Source organism: Mustela nigripes, chromosome 1 (assembly GCF_022355385.1).
Source record: "Mustela nigripes isolate SB6536 chromosome 1, MUSNIG.SB6536, whole genome shotgun sequence".
Classification (NCBI taxonomy): Eukaryota; Metazoa; Chordata; class Mammalia; order Carnivora; family Mustelidae; genus Mustela; species Mustela nigripes.
The window spans coordinates 81,768,773-81,783,024 of NC_081557.1; the positions used below are offsets into that span (position 1 = coordinate 81,768,773).

The window sequence follows — 14,252 nt, forward strand, 5'->3', positions numbered from 1 at the left end:
TTGAGTTGATTAAAGTGTGTGAACTAATGTACTTTAGGAAGCATTTAGATTAACAAAAATGTTTGATACATAAATGGTTTTCCTGATGACTGACAACCAGCTGGAAAATCCCTTCAGCCAGAACATTCCTCAAGTATTCTTGACAGTCGGATTTTTGGTGTAGATAACAGCTCTGCTCAAGAATTATTTCATAGTGTTTCTCCTTTTGTTCCAGATGAATAATGTTCCATCCGTTTTTCAGGGCTTCTCTCTGTTTATCTGTGTCTTAGGTCCTGGTGGATGTGTCTCTCCAGTAGGGCTTTTCCATCCTTCTTCCCTTCAGGCCTTTCTTTTTTTACTCTTTTATCAAATTTATGCCACACCGGTGTGCTGAGTGCACCTGCTATGTGCCAGGCCTGGTTGGGGTGGAGGGAGGGTGGTAGATGGGGATATTACTAAAAATAACACGTAAGACCTGGTTCTTGTCCAGAAACCCTGCAAAAGGGTCTTTTTGTAGGTGCTTTTCCTGCTTCTTGACTGTAGCTCACACAGGCTAGGCACTATCCCTGCTACTTTGCAGTCAAGAGACTGGCTCTGTCTGGGGTCTGCCCATTTTCTATGTGCCCGTGATCTGTCACTTTATCTTCCTGATTTCTCATTTCCTTCTCTGTAGCATAAAGAGGTGAACTCTAGGGGTGCCTGGTGGCTCAGTCGGTTATGTGTCTGACTCTTGATTTCGGCTCAGGTCACAATCTCAGGGTTGTGAGATCGGGTCCCATGTAAATCTCCCCGTGGAGCCTGCTTAAGATTCTCTCTGTCTCCCCCTCTCCTACCCCTCCTCCCCACTTCAAAAGAAATATTGAAAAAAAGAAGAGGTGAGCTCTATGGTTCCTAGGAGACACCCACTTCTAAGACTCGAACCCTCTGGTTTCTAGTGCACACATTGGTGCAAGCAGGGGCTCAGTGAAGGCTTTCTCCCACGCAGGTGCTGAAAGTGACCATGAGCTACTTTGTGGATTCTGCAGCCAGTGGCCCTGCCCCTTACTCAGCAACACGTCCTGCGATGGCGGTAAGTGGGGTCCGCTCCCTGCTTTCCCCTTGCCCACCCTGCCTTTCCTGGCTTCCCCTTGCTTTCCATCATCCTGACCTCTCTTGGACAGAGAAGCCGGGACCCGACTCCAGATTTGGAATCAGCCTTGAATCTCTTGGAGGAGCTAAATTGTGAGATTATCTGTGTTTTTATCGGCACGTAAAATAAAAATCAAAGACTGATGGATTTGCTGAGAAAGGTTTTTTAGTGTGTTTGAGTTTCAGAGAAAATGACTCAAGCACGATTAATGGTTAAAGGCTGGTGATTTTTCACTGATCAGTTCACTTGGTGAAAATTTTTCACATATCGCTATACTTTGGGTTTAACATGGTTAAACTTATTTGGGGCCTCATACATAAAAGCTAAATATCACAAGCCTTCTGATCACAGAATTTAAAACTGAGAAATGTAACAGTAAGTTTACAGGAAAATGTTATAAATCCCAGAATAAGAGAGGTAAAAGGAACTTTAAAAATAAGACTAGATAAAGTTTCTTGCCCTCAGGGAAAAAACCCTCACCCAAGCAATGCATTGATCAGTAGAAGGTTTTGAAGCATTTCTTATCAATTGATTGTGTGAGTGATTCCATGATGATCCCATCGATCAATTGCAATGTTGAAAGAACCTTTACTACTAGCTGATATATTATTGACTTTTCATTTCAAATTCTGTATGTTTTCATATGAAGAAAGCCAGTGTAAACGTTGAACTCGTTTAGCTTACTCTGGAAATGGACAGATAAGCTTAATGCTAGATCTTCCCTGTACATTTATGGCTCTAAGGAGACACCAAGGGACTAGAGCTCTTTTCTGACTCTGGTCTTGGACTGTCTTGCCTGAGGATCTGCAGAATTTCCAACGCGGGTACCCTTACGTTAACCACGCCCACTCACTGTAATTGTATTTTGAAAGATTTGATGTATTCACAAGTTATTTTCCATATCGTTGAAAAAATAACTGACCAAAAGCTATTCTGTGTTCAAGGAGTGATTATCACTGCTTTTTTCAGTGACTATTCTGAAATACCTTTTTTTTTTCCTGTTTTAAATGGCTGCTGCATTTGTATAACCCCCATTCACTTTTCTAAAAAAATTAGAATCAGGAAAAAGTTTAGAGTAACACCAGAAATATGTTTAGAAACACACACACACACACACACACACACACACACACACACACACACAAGTCCTGACCAGCCGTCACTCAGTTTTGCTCTGTAGAAATCACCCAGAGTCTTGCACTTGCTGGTCACAGAAGGGACTGGAAAAGTTGTCAGGGAAAGACTCCTCCTCCTGCTTCTCACACAGAGGTTATCATCTGAGGTCAACACAAATTACACTAAATAGTTCTTAAAGATGATATTGAAGAGATTTGTTAAAACAAATAAAGGGTTTTGGGATTTCAGGGCAAAATATGTCATTGGCTTGGAAGAATAGATTTAAAAACTAGCCTATGTTAATTATCTTTGCCAGTATGGTAATCAAAGTAAACAAGACAATAACTTCTGCAAAAAAGCAATGCTATGCAAATTTATATGCATTGTATTCTAGACACTGAAATACATGGTATTACAAGTATGCAAACTACAGGTATAGTATTAAATTAACTTTGGCAGGGTGTCTGGAAATTGTATGAAATTAGAAAACCAAAACTCAGCTCTGGGTACATATTTTCAACAAACAACCCCACCCCTAACTGAATTCACTGGCTAGTTTTAATGCATTTTAAATGGTCTCCACTGGTTGCAAAACAGAGGACTCATTTGCTCCCAGCCCCAACAGCCATATCTGAAAAGTATTATCAACCTGCGGGATCCTTCTCGCTGTGAATTTCAGAGTTGCTTGGGTAAAAGCAGAAGGTTGCGTAAGAACTGCTAACTACTACTCCAGCACTTTCACGCCTAACTTCTCTCTGGGCCTCAGTTTCTCCATCACTGGGACTAGTTAGGCAACTTTTCAGAACCCTAATGCAAGCAGTCAAGTCTTGTGACTTCTTCGCCTTGGTGCGCTCCCTAATACAGATGAGTGCATGAATAAACAAACAAATAAATAAAATTTATTGGTACAAACTTAGGGTCAATCAACCAGCCCCTGCAGAGAACCTCAACCTAGCCAGCACCATAAGAAACAAAGAATCTGTAAATTGTCTGCAGACTCTAACCTTGGGACACTGGCATTAGCGAAACTGACAGACCTCACACCCTTGATCCCAACGGAAGATTTCGGGGAGGAGTGAGCACAGCTTCATTAACTTTCCCAGACAAGAAAGTCAAAGCTGCAGACACCAGAACCTGCTCAGTTCTGTTGGAGCCACTCTATCTAGAGGTCAACCCATGGTACTTAATCCAATAATCCGCGTCCTCCTGCCTGGTACCCTGGGCTCCAGTCTGGTAAGGCCAGGCTGGGAAGAAAAGAAACTCTGTCTTGGGTGTGGGGATTTGAGGGTGGAAGGAAAATGGTAAAGCAGTGGGTTTTTAATGGGGCTGATTGTGCACCCAGGGGATAGTTGGTGATATTTTTAATTGTTAAAAGCAGACAGCAGCATCCCTGGCATTTAGAGGGTAGAGGCAGGGGATGCCGCCAGCCATCGCACAATCACATGATACAGTGTCCCCACAACAAAGGGTTATTCGGCCCCACACGTCAGTAGGGGTGAGGCTTACGAGTCCTGGTGGCAGTAGCCCCGGGATCGGGTTTGAAGGTAGGATGGTCCTCCATGGACAGACTGGTCTAAGCGGCTCTTGGCAACGTGTAAATTACTACTTCAGAAGGGGAAATCTTATGAAAGAAAAACAAGTGAGAATATATTCATGTTATGAGGGGTTCTGCTTTGGCTGCTGCTTTCACTGTTCAATCTAAAGTTTGGTTCCATCTAAAGCAGGATACGAATATTTTCTAGTCTCCACAGATGGCTAATTCTCCAATTGTTCATTCATAAATTAGAGGTAGCATCAGCGTGACTCGATCATTTGGGGTACCAGAAGAAGGTTTAAAGTCATCATAAGCAACAGTTACAAACTCCGCGGTCAGGTAACGGCCTTCTTACACAAAACTCACATTATCTGCCTCAGGGTCAGCTTGTCAAAGTCAGGATGCGTGCTTTTCTCCTTGTAAGGTCAGTCCTCTGGGGGACGATGGCCATGAATAAAGTGGCGTCATAGCCGGGAGGTCGAGCAACAACGCTTTGGGGAGTTGTCTGGCCATTGTGTGGGAGGGGGTGACGTTTTCAGGTACGAATATGGGTTGTGTGTCAGGGACCCTTTCATCCAACGGGAGGAAGTGCTCCTTCCTGTTATGCTACCTCAGCAAGCCCATGGTGAGCCCTGGAAGTCCCCAGCAGCGCTGGTCCCTTCATCCCCTCATGCGTCATCCTCTCCTCCGTGCCACCGAGGCTGCGGAGCTGGGGGGAGGGCAGGAATGGGAGGGATGGGCCACTCCTGGTTTTGACCAAACTTGTCCCAGTCCTTGGCCACCTTGAAAGCAAGGAGGATGTGTGGAGGAGGTCCCCCCGGGATTAATGACCCGTGGGCCATACCAGCTTTAGGAAGCACCTTGAACTGTTCAGAGGAAAGGACTAGCACTGCCCACTCACCTCTCAGAGCTCAGGCCTTTGGGGACAGAGTAATATGCTGGGCAAGAGTGATTGTGTTGGTCCCAAATGCCAAAATTTCCTAGGATAAGGCTCTGGGTTTAGGCAACATCCCATGTTCCCTGAGATGGAGTGAAGGCATGAAAAACTTGACATTCTTCCACTTTCTGGATCAAATGTTCTTCTCTTATAAATATGGTCACTATGAAAGAAGCATTTCAGAAACTGTCCAACAAAAGCCCTTTTTTTTTTTTGGCTTGTAACTTTACTATATGAATGGATGAATAGGATCATACTTTCTAGACACTTAATGGCTATAATCATATAGAATAACATGCTATGAGGTCAGGCCTATTTCAGACATAGGATCACTGAGTAATTTGGGTGATGCTCATATGCCGGAGAGCACATCGAGTATCAACTTTCCGGGGGGCCGAGGAAGGCTGCTGCCACTGGCTGGTTTCAGTCATTGCCCTTTGTACTTCCTGTCCTTTTCCAGTGGAACTCAGGGGACTGGCAGCCCTTCTGAATCTCCAGTGTGGTGCCCGCCAGAGGGGTAGCGTGGCCATGGGCCTTAGCTAAGTACATTTGTAAAAATAAGCTCCAAACCACACCCTCAGGCACAGTTTGCCAACACAGAGACTTTTGAGATTGGATCTTGCCAACCACTCTGTGGTTTGAGCAAATCCTCTTTTGTACATGTTCTTTCTTCCTTCTGTCATCGAGTGATTGATCGATTGATTTTTTTTTTTTTTTTGGATACATAACTCTGGTTCTACCTTCTGACACTCTGGGGAGGCAGGAGGGAGACCCACTTTGTTCTTGCCTTTTACATGAGATGGGAGACAGCCTGCAGTGGCAGCTGTGGAACGCAGCCCGTCCAATTATAATGGAAAGGATTTTGGAGTCAGAGATGTGGGTTAAATTCTGGTCTCTTACTTTTTAGCCATGTGACCTCAGACAAATTACTTAACCTCTCTGGACTTCAGTGTCCTCCTCTGTGTGAGGGGCGGAGTATAATTTTTGCATATAAGACCATCATGATGGTTCAATGAGAAAATACTTGTTGAGTGCCTCCCCCAGATATGACCTCAGCTAATTCTCTATCGCTTATGCTCACTGTCTCTTCTGTGCTCTTCTCTGGACTTCTTGATCACATTGGATGGGAACATGGACGGGGGGAGTGGAGATGATCCCACTTGTCCATCCGAGGGTGTTGCCCGAGCAAGATGGGGGCTACTGGGGTGAAGATGGAGACATTCTGATCGTGCAACCTCCTTGTTTCATCACTACTCTGCACCAGAAACCGCTCCCTCGCCACCAGATCAAAGTTCCCTTGTCATGGGCTGGTGGTTTACAACCCCATTGTGTAAACAGACCTGGTTCTCTTATCTTGAGTAATTGCAGTTTAATTGGACCTCCTTGGGAAGCAATTCCCTTCTTACCCAGGGCTGTTCGCACACTCTTCACCTCCAGCCCGCATGCCTCAGGATTCTAGCCTTGGAGTGGGCACCAGGGAGTCCGTGGTGTCCTTGCTGCCCTGGGGAAGGGCTCGCGCTTGTTGCTGTAAAGCCTAGCACAGAACGTTCTTTCCTCCTCTGTGTGAATCCTGGAGAACAATGGATAAAGCATTTGGGATTAGAGAAGTAGAAAGACACAAAAGAAATTTGGAATATAAGGGAACACTGGACTTTTTTTTTTCCCTTGTTGCTTGTCATGGTGATGGCTTTTCCCCTGGAGAGATTGCTGGAACATGATGCTTAGGGAAATTATTTACATCCATCACTCTTTGTGCTGGGAAAGACTGATCATGTATACTTCTCCAGCATCTTGAAAAGGGGGGCTTTTCTACGATACTGGGTTCAGGCGGCACCACCTAGAGAAACAACCTACAGGCCATCTCTCGATATCAGGAACGTAAGGTCCTCAGAGATTAAGTAAGTTGCCTGAGTTTACAGAGCTGGCGGGAAGCGGCATGAGACCCAGATCTCCTGACTCCTGTCTAAGGACACTCCTTAAACTACCGAATTTATCCTCATTTTTTAGATACATGATAATGTCAAAGCACTTACAGTAGACTTTCATTCACGCACCTAGCTGCCTTATTTATGATGAGGTGATCTTCCTGGATTTAGGAAAAACCCAAACTGCATTTTATAGAGCACTCAGCAAATTGGAATTACTGCTGGGTCCAGTAGCCTGGGCGACTTTTTCCACCCAGGAACCCTGGGCCCGGACGGAGGCTCTGAGTCATCTGGCCCTCTACCTCTCCCCTGTGGGGTGCCCAAAGCCGTCACCTCTGCAGTCACTGGGAGGCGGCAGGCTTCACACTAAGGGAGTAGATAGAAACAGACAAAGAACACGTATCTCCCTGCGGATCTCCCAGCAGGAAAGTGTCAAGGCCAGGCGGGCACTCAGGCTGGTAGCAAGGTCAGTGACCCAGGAGCTTCAGTTGGGGTCACCAAAAGCTGGCTGTGGGTGGAGGCCGCTGTGGTCTCCACCTGCCACGAGCCACCTCAGCTGTGGTCAGTTCCAGAAGGATTTTGAGGAGCCTGTCTCTGCGGCACAGGTCCAGGCTCTGCGTTTCTCCCTCAGAAACCTGTAGGCGGTCAGCCCTGCCCTTTCACCGAGGCCCAAGCCCATCACTCTTATTGTTTTAAGAAGAATTTCCTGGCTTTGAGTCTAAAATTAAACTGCCCTTTGAGAGTTTCCTATTTTGTCTGTTCCTGCCTCTCCCGGGGCGGCCACACCCTCCCCTCCCTCCTCCTGCTCAATGGCAGTGCTGAGGAAAGCTGAACCCAAGCTCAGGAGTATTTCTGCTTGCCTCCTTCCCCTCTGCCTCTCCAGGGAGTGGGACACACGTGCCCTCCTGAAGCAGATGGGCCTCCGTGTCCTCCTGAAGCCCCGACGTGGCTGGCCCCAAACTTCCCCCTTAGCGTTGCCTCAGGAGTTTCTTCATGACGTGTTGGGGGCTGAGTGAAAGCAGGCGTCTTGTCAAGTATCCTCTGAGGATGAGGAAGCCCAGACTAGGTTAAAGCCTGTGGAGTTCGGCCTCATGTGGAAGGCCTACTGCATGCAATGGGAAGAAAGGGTTGAAGCTGAGAGACTGTCTTTTGGTTGCCCCGACTTTTCCTGAGCATCAACGAGTCAGGAGGCCCGAGAGCTATTCGGTAGACAGGTGCTTCCGAAGCTTCACAGTTCTCTGAGGAGAAACCAGGGACATGGGGTCCAAGCAGTGTTTGAGCATGGTCTTAGGAAAGAATTAGAAAAATATGAAGGTATTCCTAAATTTAAAGGGGGTCCTTGTATGTCATGAATCCAAACTACCTACTACTAGGACAACTCTTGGTTCTAGGGGTTCCTCCACCCATGAAAGCTGTGGGTCACAGGTTGGGAAACAGAATGTGGATTGATCCGCAGAAGAAGTCACTGGACTTGGAGAAGCGTGGAGATCACTGAGGCCGGCCTGCTCAGGGAACAAAATCTGGAGGTTAAGAAACAAGCTGGAGGTGACGCAGCTCCATAGGGGCAGGGCAGGATGTGAATCCAGGCTCTCTGATTCCCCGTCTTCTGTCTTCTTTCTTCCTACTAGAGAGTGGGGATATCTATGCCATTTCCGGAAAAATGGCTGTTCCCGCAAAGGCACACATCCAGTGTTAATTCATTTTCGCCCCTGGGTGTAAGATGTTTGTTTTGTTGTTGTTGTTGTTGTTGTTTAAACAGCAGCATCTAGAAATAGTTATTGTGTCTCATATACTCATGGCCCTGAATTCTGAAGTTGACCAAAGAAAAGCCAGATTTGCTCCCACAGAGTTTGTGTACTGAGTCATTAGTAGGCAAACACGGGGACATTTATGGTTGCTTGGTTAAAGGTGGGCATGAACTTGAAGAACAGATCATGTATAATCTTGCGGACTCCAGCATGGTTTATGATGTAGTGTTGTGAAAATATTCCCCTATTCCCTCTTTTCCAAATTTTGGGGGCAGGGGCAAGGCAGACGATGAGCCAAAGGTTTGGCAGGCATGGGAGGGGAAGGGCAGAAGATGCTCCTAAAGAGATAGCAGCAGGGGGTCGTGGGTTGGGAGGAAGATAGAGTCCCTGACTCTGAAGTTTGGGGGGTGGAGCTAGGCAGAGGTAATAAAGTAGAGGAAACCTTGACTGGAGGGCGAATGGATGAGGACATATGTGGTCCTAGTCATTAGAGTAGGCTCACCTTCAAAGCAGAGCAGGGATAGGGTGTGCCCATTGTTTCAGTAGTTCCAGATTTGTGGGGCTTTGTTTTATTTGTTTCCAGTGTCATAAAGGTGAAACATGTGGGCTTGGGCTCTGTCCTCTGACAGCCCCCAAAGGGATAGGGAGAAGAGTGCCCTTCCCTTAGCATCTTGCCACCATGTGTGAAACAGCAGGACAAAACATGCACTTTCCTGAGATGCCTCAGGGGAGGGGATCTAATCCCTCCAAGGCCCTGTGGCTACCATCCTTCCCTTGGTGGCCACTGGCGAACCACCCGAGGTTCCGAAGCTCTACCTTTGGCTTCCACAACTCTGTAGGCTTTCTTGTTTTTCTTCCTCTGTCTTCAGCCAGCCACTGTTGGTTGTTTCTTCCCCTTTCATCTCTTGTAACTGTAGGCAACTTTACAGACCCATTTTTTTTTTTTTTATACTGACCCATTTTTTATCTTTTTTTCCATTTTGTTTGAACTGCCATTTTTCCTGACTTTATACTCTCACTGGGTGCTCCATGTTTCCAGATCTAACTGCACCCTTTCTTGTCCTCTTCTATCCTGTATCCACCTTCAGGAACCCCTGCCCCACCAACCTGCCATCACTCCATCTAAACATAACTGAGGGTGAAATTCTCTTCCTCTCTCCTTTCTTATGTATTACACTTACCTTTGTCTCACCTTTATCTCCCCTTACACTCACCTATCTAACTTACACAGTTAGAAAATCTTGTTGATTCTAACTTTGAAACATACTTACATTTCTTGTTTCCTCTTTACCTCTACATTCATGACCTTGATCTAACTCTGCCCTCATACCTGAACTGCTGCTTAGCACCACAACCAGCAGGATGCCCCTGGAACACTCATGTGGGAGTAATACATAAGGGGTGCCCCAGCCCTGAGGAATCAAGCTAAATGATATCTTAATGCAAAGTTTTCAGAAGTCAAAATTAATGCAAAAATTATTTAAAAAAGTAAAAATTTTAAATAAAGTAGGTTTAGCTATGCTGATTCCATCTCCCCCTTTACCTTAGTCTCCAGTATGGCTCTGTGAGGCACTCCAGTGCCTATGTCCACTTCCTTATCTCCTCCTCTTGCCCAACCCATCCTACTTGGCACCATCAAAGGAGTGCCAGAAGTGCTAGAAGAACATATTGATTCACCATGTCACTACCTCTAATGCAGACACCAAAGCCTTTCTCCTGGAGCCAAATTCCTGTCTGGTATTTACAGCCCTCAACATTGTGATCTTGTCCTGTTCCTCCAGCTTTGCTTCTTATTCATTGACCCCCATGGCAAGCGTCCACATTGTCCAAGATCATAACTTTCCCTCCAGCTTCTCACCACCAAACGACACAGTCTGTATCTCTCTAGATGACCTATCTGAATCTTTCTTATTCTTCCTTTGATAGTATTACATGTTCCTTTTCACTTTAAGGTGTGTGATCATCTTTTTTTTTTTTTTCCTCTCTCTAGGCTCTTCACTACATGTTCTAGGCTAAATCTTACCCAGCTTTTGGGTGACCTTAATTTGCTTCCTCCAGGAAGTATTACCTGCTATCATGCCCCTCCCCCTACACATTGGGACTTAACCCTGTCCCATCTCCTCGCTGTAATTTCCTGTTTACTTCCTAAGGGTGAAGTTCATTTCTTGTTCATATTATGTTCTTTGCATCGAACATGATATTCAGCATAGACTGGGTGTACTGATATAAATTTGCTCCATAAATATCCATTGCCATAATTTGCCTAGTACCTATCCTAGGACAGCAGTCACCCTTCTTGAGAAATCTGTATGAGGGCCACATAAGCTTCATGTTGGACAGGTAGAAGAAAAGACAGTCTGAAACCAAATAGACCTGGGTTTGAATGCTATCTTTATTATTTTATTAGCTGTTTGGCCTTTGGAAGTTTACTTGTCCTCTTTTTAAAAAAGATTTTATTTATTTATTTATCTATCTATTTATTTATTTATTTAAGAGAGAGAGAGAGAAAGAGAGGGACAGGGACAAGCAGACTTCGTGCTGACCTCAGAGTCAACTTGGTACTTGATTCCAGGACCCTGGGATCATGACCTGAGCTGAAATCAAGTGTCGGACTCTTAACTAACTGAGCCACCCAAGCACCACTACTTGTCGTCTTAAAACCTCAGTTTGTTCTGCAAAATAGGGGTAGGAATAATAATCTTGCATGAGGGTGGTGAAGATTAAATGTAACCATTTCTGCACAATGCTTAGCATAGCAACTGGCACAGAGCAGGTGTGTGGTGTATGTTAGTTCCTTTCAAAAATTACCTGTGGCGTGAATGAGTGAGGACGGGTGGTTTCTTAAAACTGTGACAAGGACTGAAAATGTTGCTTGCATCTTATGAGTTCACCTCCAGTTGCAGCCAGGAAAGGACGGTGTCAACAAAGAGACTCAAACTTATTTTGGGTCGTGCTTTTTTAAAGCAACAGGGTGGGTGTTGTGCAGCCCAGATTTCTGACCTGTTAATAACCTGCTTCTTGCTCCTCAACGAAGACAGTTTCATAATGAATTGAACCCAGCTATGTGGTTCTTTTGAGTAAAAATGTCATTTTTGAGTAAAAATGTCATTTTCATACTCTATGAAATAGGTATTAAGTCAGTTTGTCAGATGTCTAATAAACAGGCAGGTGTCTAGATAACAAGAGTCATGGTGCTTTCAGGAGCATCTGCTAGCAAAGACGTTTGTGGTTCATGGTAAGCTTAGTGCATTACCTCCTTCCCATTCTTAAGAGTAGGGTCCTCTGGCTCCCCTGAGGACGGCTAAAGAGAAAATAATGTCTTAAAATAAATCTCCATTTGTAAAATAATATATGAACTATCCCTGACAAAAACCTGGTTTGAGGCACGAGTTATTTAAAAAAAAAAGAAAAAAAAAGACACATAAATTCAGTCTGATGCTGAGCATGGTTGTTAATCAGAGGCTGGGAATTGACTCCTCACACTGCTATGTTGTTGTCATTGCCTGTATCTAGAACCTCATGGCTTTATCCCTAACCCACAAAATACTCCCCTGCAGAATGCATGCAGATAATTTTCCTTCGACACTTCCTTGCGCATTACATTTTGCCATCAGTGGCCTTTCCTTAGCAGAGAAAGCTTAAACATGTAAACTTGAGAAAAATTTCTCCATCCCACCTTGTATCAAAAAGAATAAAATATTTAGGAATAGATTTAACCCAGGAGATGAAACACCTGTACTCTGAAAACTCTAAGACACTGATGGAAGAAACTGAAGATGACAAAAACAAATGGAAAGACATACAACGCTCATGGATTGGAAGGATTAATATTGTTAAAATATCCATATTACCCAAAGCAATCTACAGATTCAATGTAATCCTTATCAAAATACCAATAACATTTTCCTTATTACTAGAACAAATAATCCTGAAATTTGTATGAAACAACAAAAAACTGAGTAGCCAAAGTTCATTTTCTTTATCCACACCAACATTTGTTATATCTTATGTTGTTGATTTTAGCCATTCTGAAAGGTGTAAGGTAATATCTCATTGTGATAGCCAAAGTAATCCTGAGGAAGCAGAAAGCTAGCGGTATCACAATCCCAGATTTCAAGATATACTACAAAACTTTTGTAATCAAAATAGAACAGTACTCTCACAAAAATTGACTTATAGATCAATGGAACAGGATAGAAAGCCCAGAAACAAGTCCGCACTTATATGGTCAATTAATCTATAATGAAGGAGGCAAGAATGTTCAATGGGGAAAAAGACATTGTCTTCCACAAATGGTGCTGCGAAAACTGGAAAGCTACATGCAAAAAAATGAAACTGGACCACTGTATTATACCATACCCAAAAATAAACTCAAAATGGATTAAAAACCTAAACATGAGACATGAAACCATAAAACTCCTAAAAGGAAACACAGGCAGTAATTTCTCTGACATCACCTTTAGCAATATTTCCTAGATATTTTCTAGATATCTCCTTTATATAATTATAATTCCCTTCCCTTGGGCAAGGGAAACAAAAGTAAAAATAAACTGTTGGGTCTATACTAAAATGAAAATCTTTGGCACAGTGGGGGAAACCATTAACAAAACAAAAAGACAACCTGGCAAATCGGAGAAGATATTTGCAAATGGTAATCTGATAAAGGTTTAATATCCAAAATATATAAAGAATGTATACAACTCAACACCAAAAATAAAATTCAAAATCTTTTGGGCAGAAGATATGAACAGACATTTCTCCAAAGAAGACTTCAGATAGCCCACAGACACATGAAAAGATGCTCAACGTCATTAATCACTAATCATCAAGGAAATGCAAATCAAAATCACAATGAGATATTACACCTTTCAGAATGGCTAAAATCAACAACATAAGATATAACAAATGTTGGTGTGGATAAAGAAAATGAACTCTTGTGTACTGTGGTGGGAAGGCAAACTATGCAGTCACTGTAGAAAACAGTATGGAGGTTCCTCAAAATAAAAATAGGATTACCATATGATTCAATAATTCCACTACTGGGTATTTACTTAAAGAAAACAAAAACACTAATTTGCAGAGACCTACACCTCTATGTTTATTGCAGCATTATTTACTGTAGTCAAGATATGGAAGCAATCTAAGTGTCCATGGGTAGATGAATGGACAAAGAGGATGTGAGATACACACACACACACACACACACACACACACACTCACACTGGAATATTGGCTTAGCCTTAAAAACAAATGAAATCTTGCCTTTTCTGAACAACACAGATAGAGCTAGAGGGTATTATGCTAAGTGAAATAAGTCCAATGAGGACGAATACTATATGGTTTCACTTACATTTGGAATCTAAAAAGAAAAAAAAACCCGCAAATGAGCAAACAAACAAAAACAGACCCATAAATACAGAAAACAAACTGTTTTCTTGCAAGAAGAGAGGGAGTTTAGGGGACGGACGAATAAGATGAAGGGGATTAAGGGTACAAAATACCAGTTATAAAATAAATATGTCATAGAGATAAAAAGTTCAGCACAGGGAATATAATCAGTAATATTGTAATGACATTGTATGTGACAAATGGTGCCTATACTTCTCATGGGGAGCATAGTGTAATATACAGAATTGTTGAACCACTGTGGTCTATACTCAAAATTTACATAACATTGAATGTCAACTATACTTAAGTAACAAATATATAAAAAAAGTAAATGATATAAAATGCAAAAACCAAGAAGTTCTCCTCAGGTTTTTAATACCTTTGCAGGGCCTATAACAAACTACTTGTACCTATCTACAAGGATTCTACTCGTACTATCTACTGCCATCTTCAAGGGTCTTACAAGGAGGGTTTAGGCAAACCATGCATACACTGT

The 14,252-nt window shown here is 43.4% G+C and overlaps 1 protein-coding gene across 2 annotated transcripts in view; it reads left to right on the plus strand.

The window, feature by feature from the left end:
• Window positions 1-14,252, plus strand: part of ETS1 (ETS proto-oncogene 1, transcription factor) — a 129,355-nt gene that overhangs the window by 13,306 nt on the left and 101,797 nt on the right. For both annotated transcript variants that reach the window (XM_059413978.1, XM_059413984.1), the window contains exon 2: window positions 965-1,048. In XM_059413978.1, coding sequence (XP_059269961.1) covers window positions 980-1,048 — 69 coding nt within the window. In that variant the 5' untranslated portion in view covers window positions 965-979. The remainder of the gene's footprint in view (window positions 1-964; window positions 1,049-14,252) is intronic.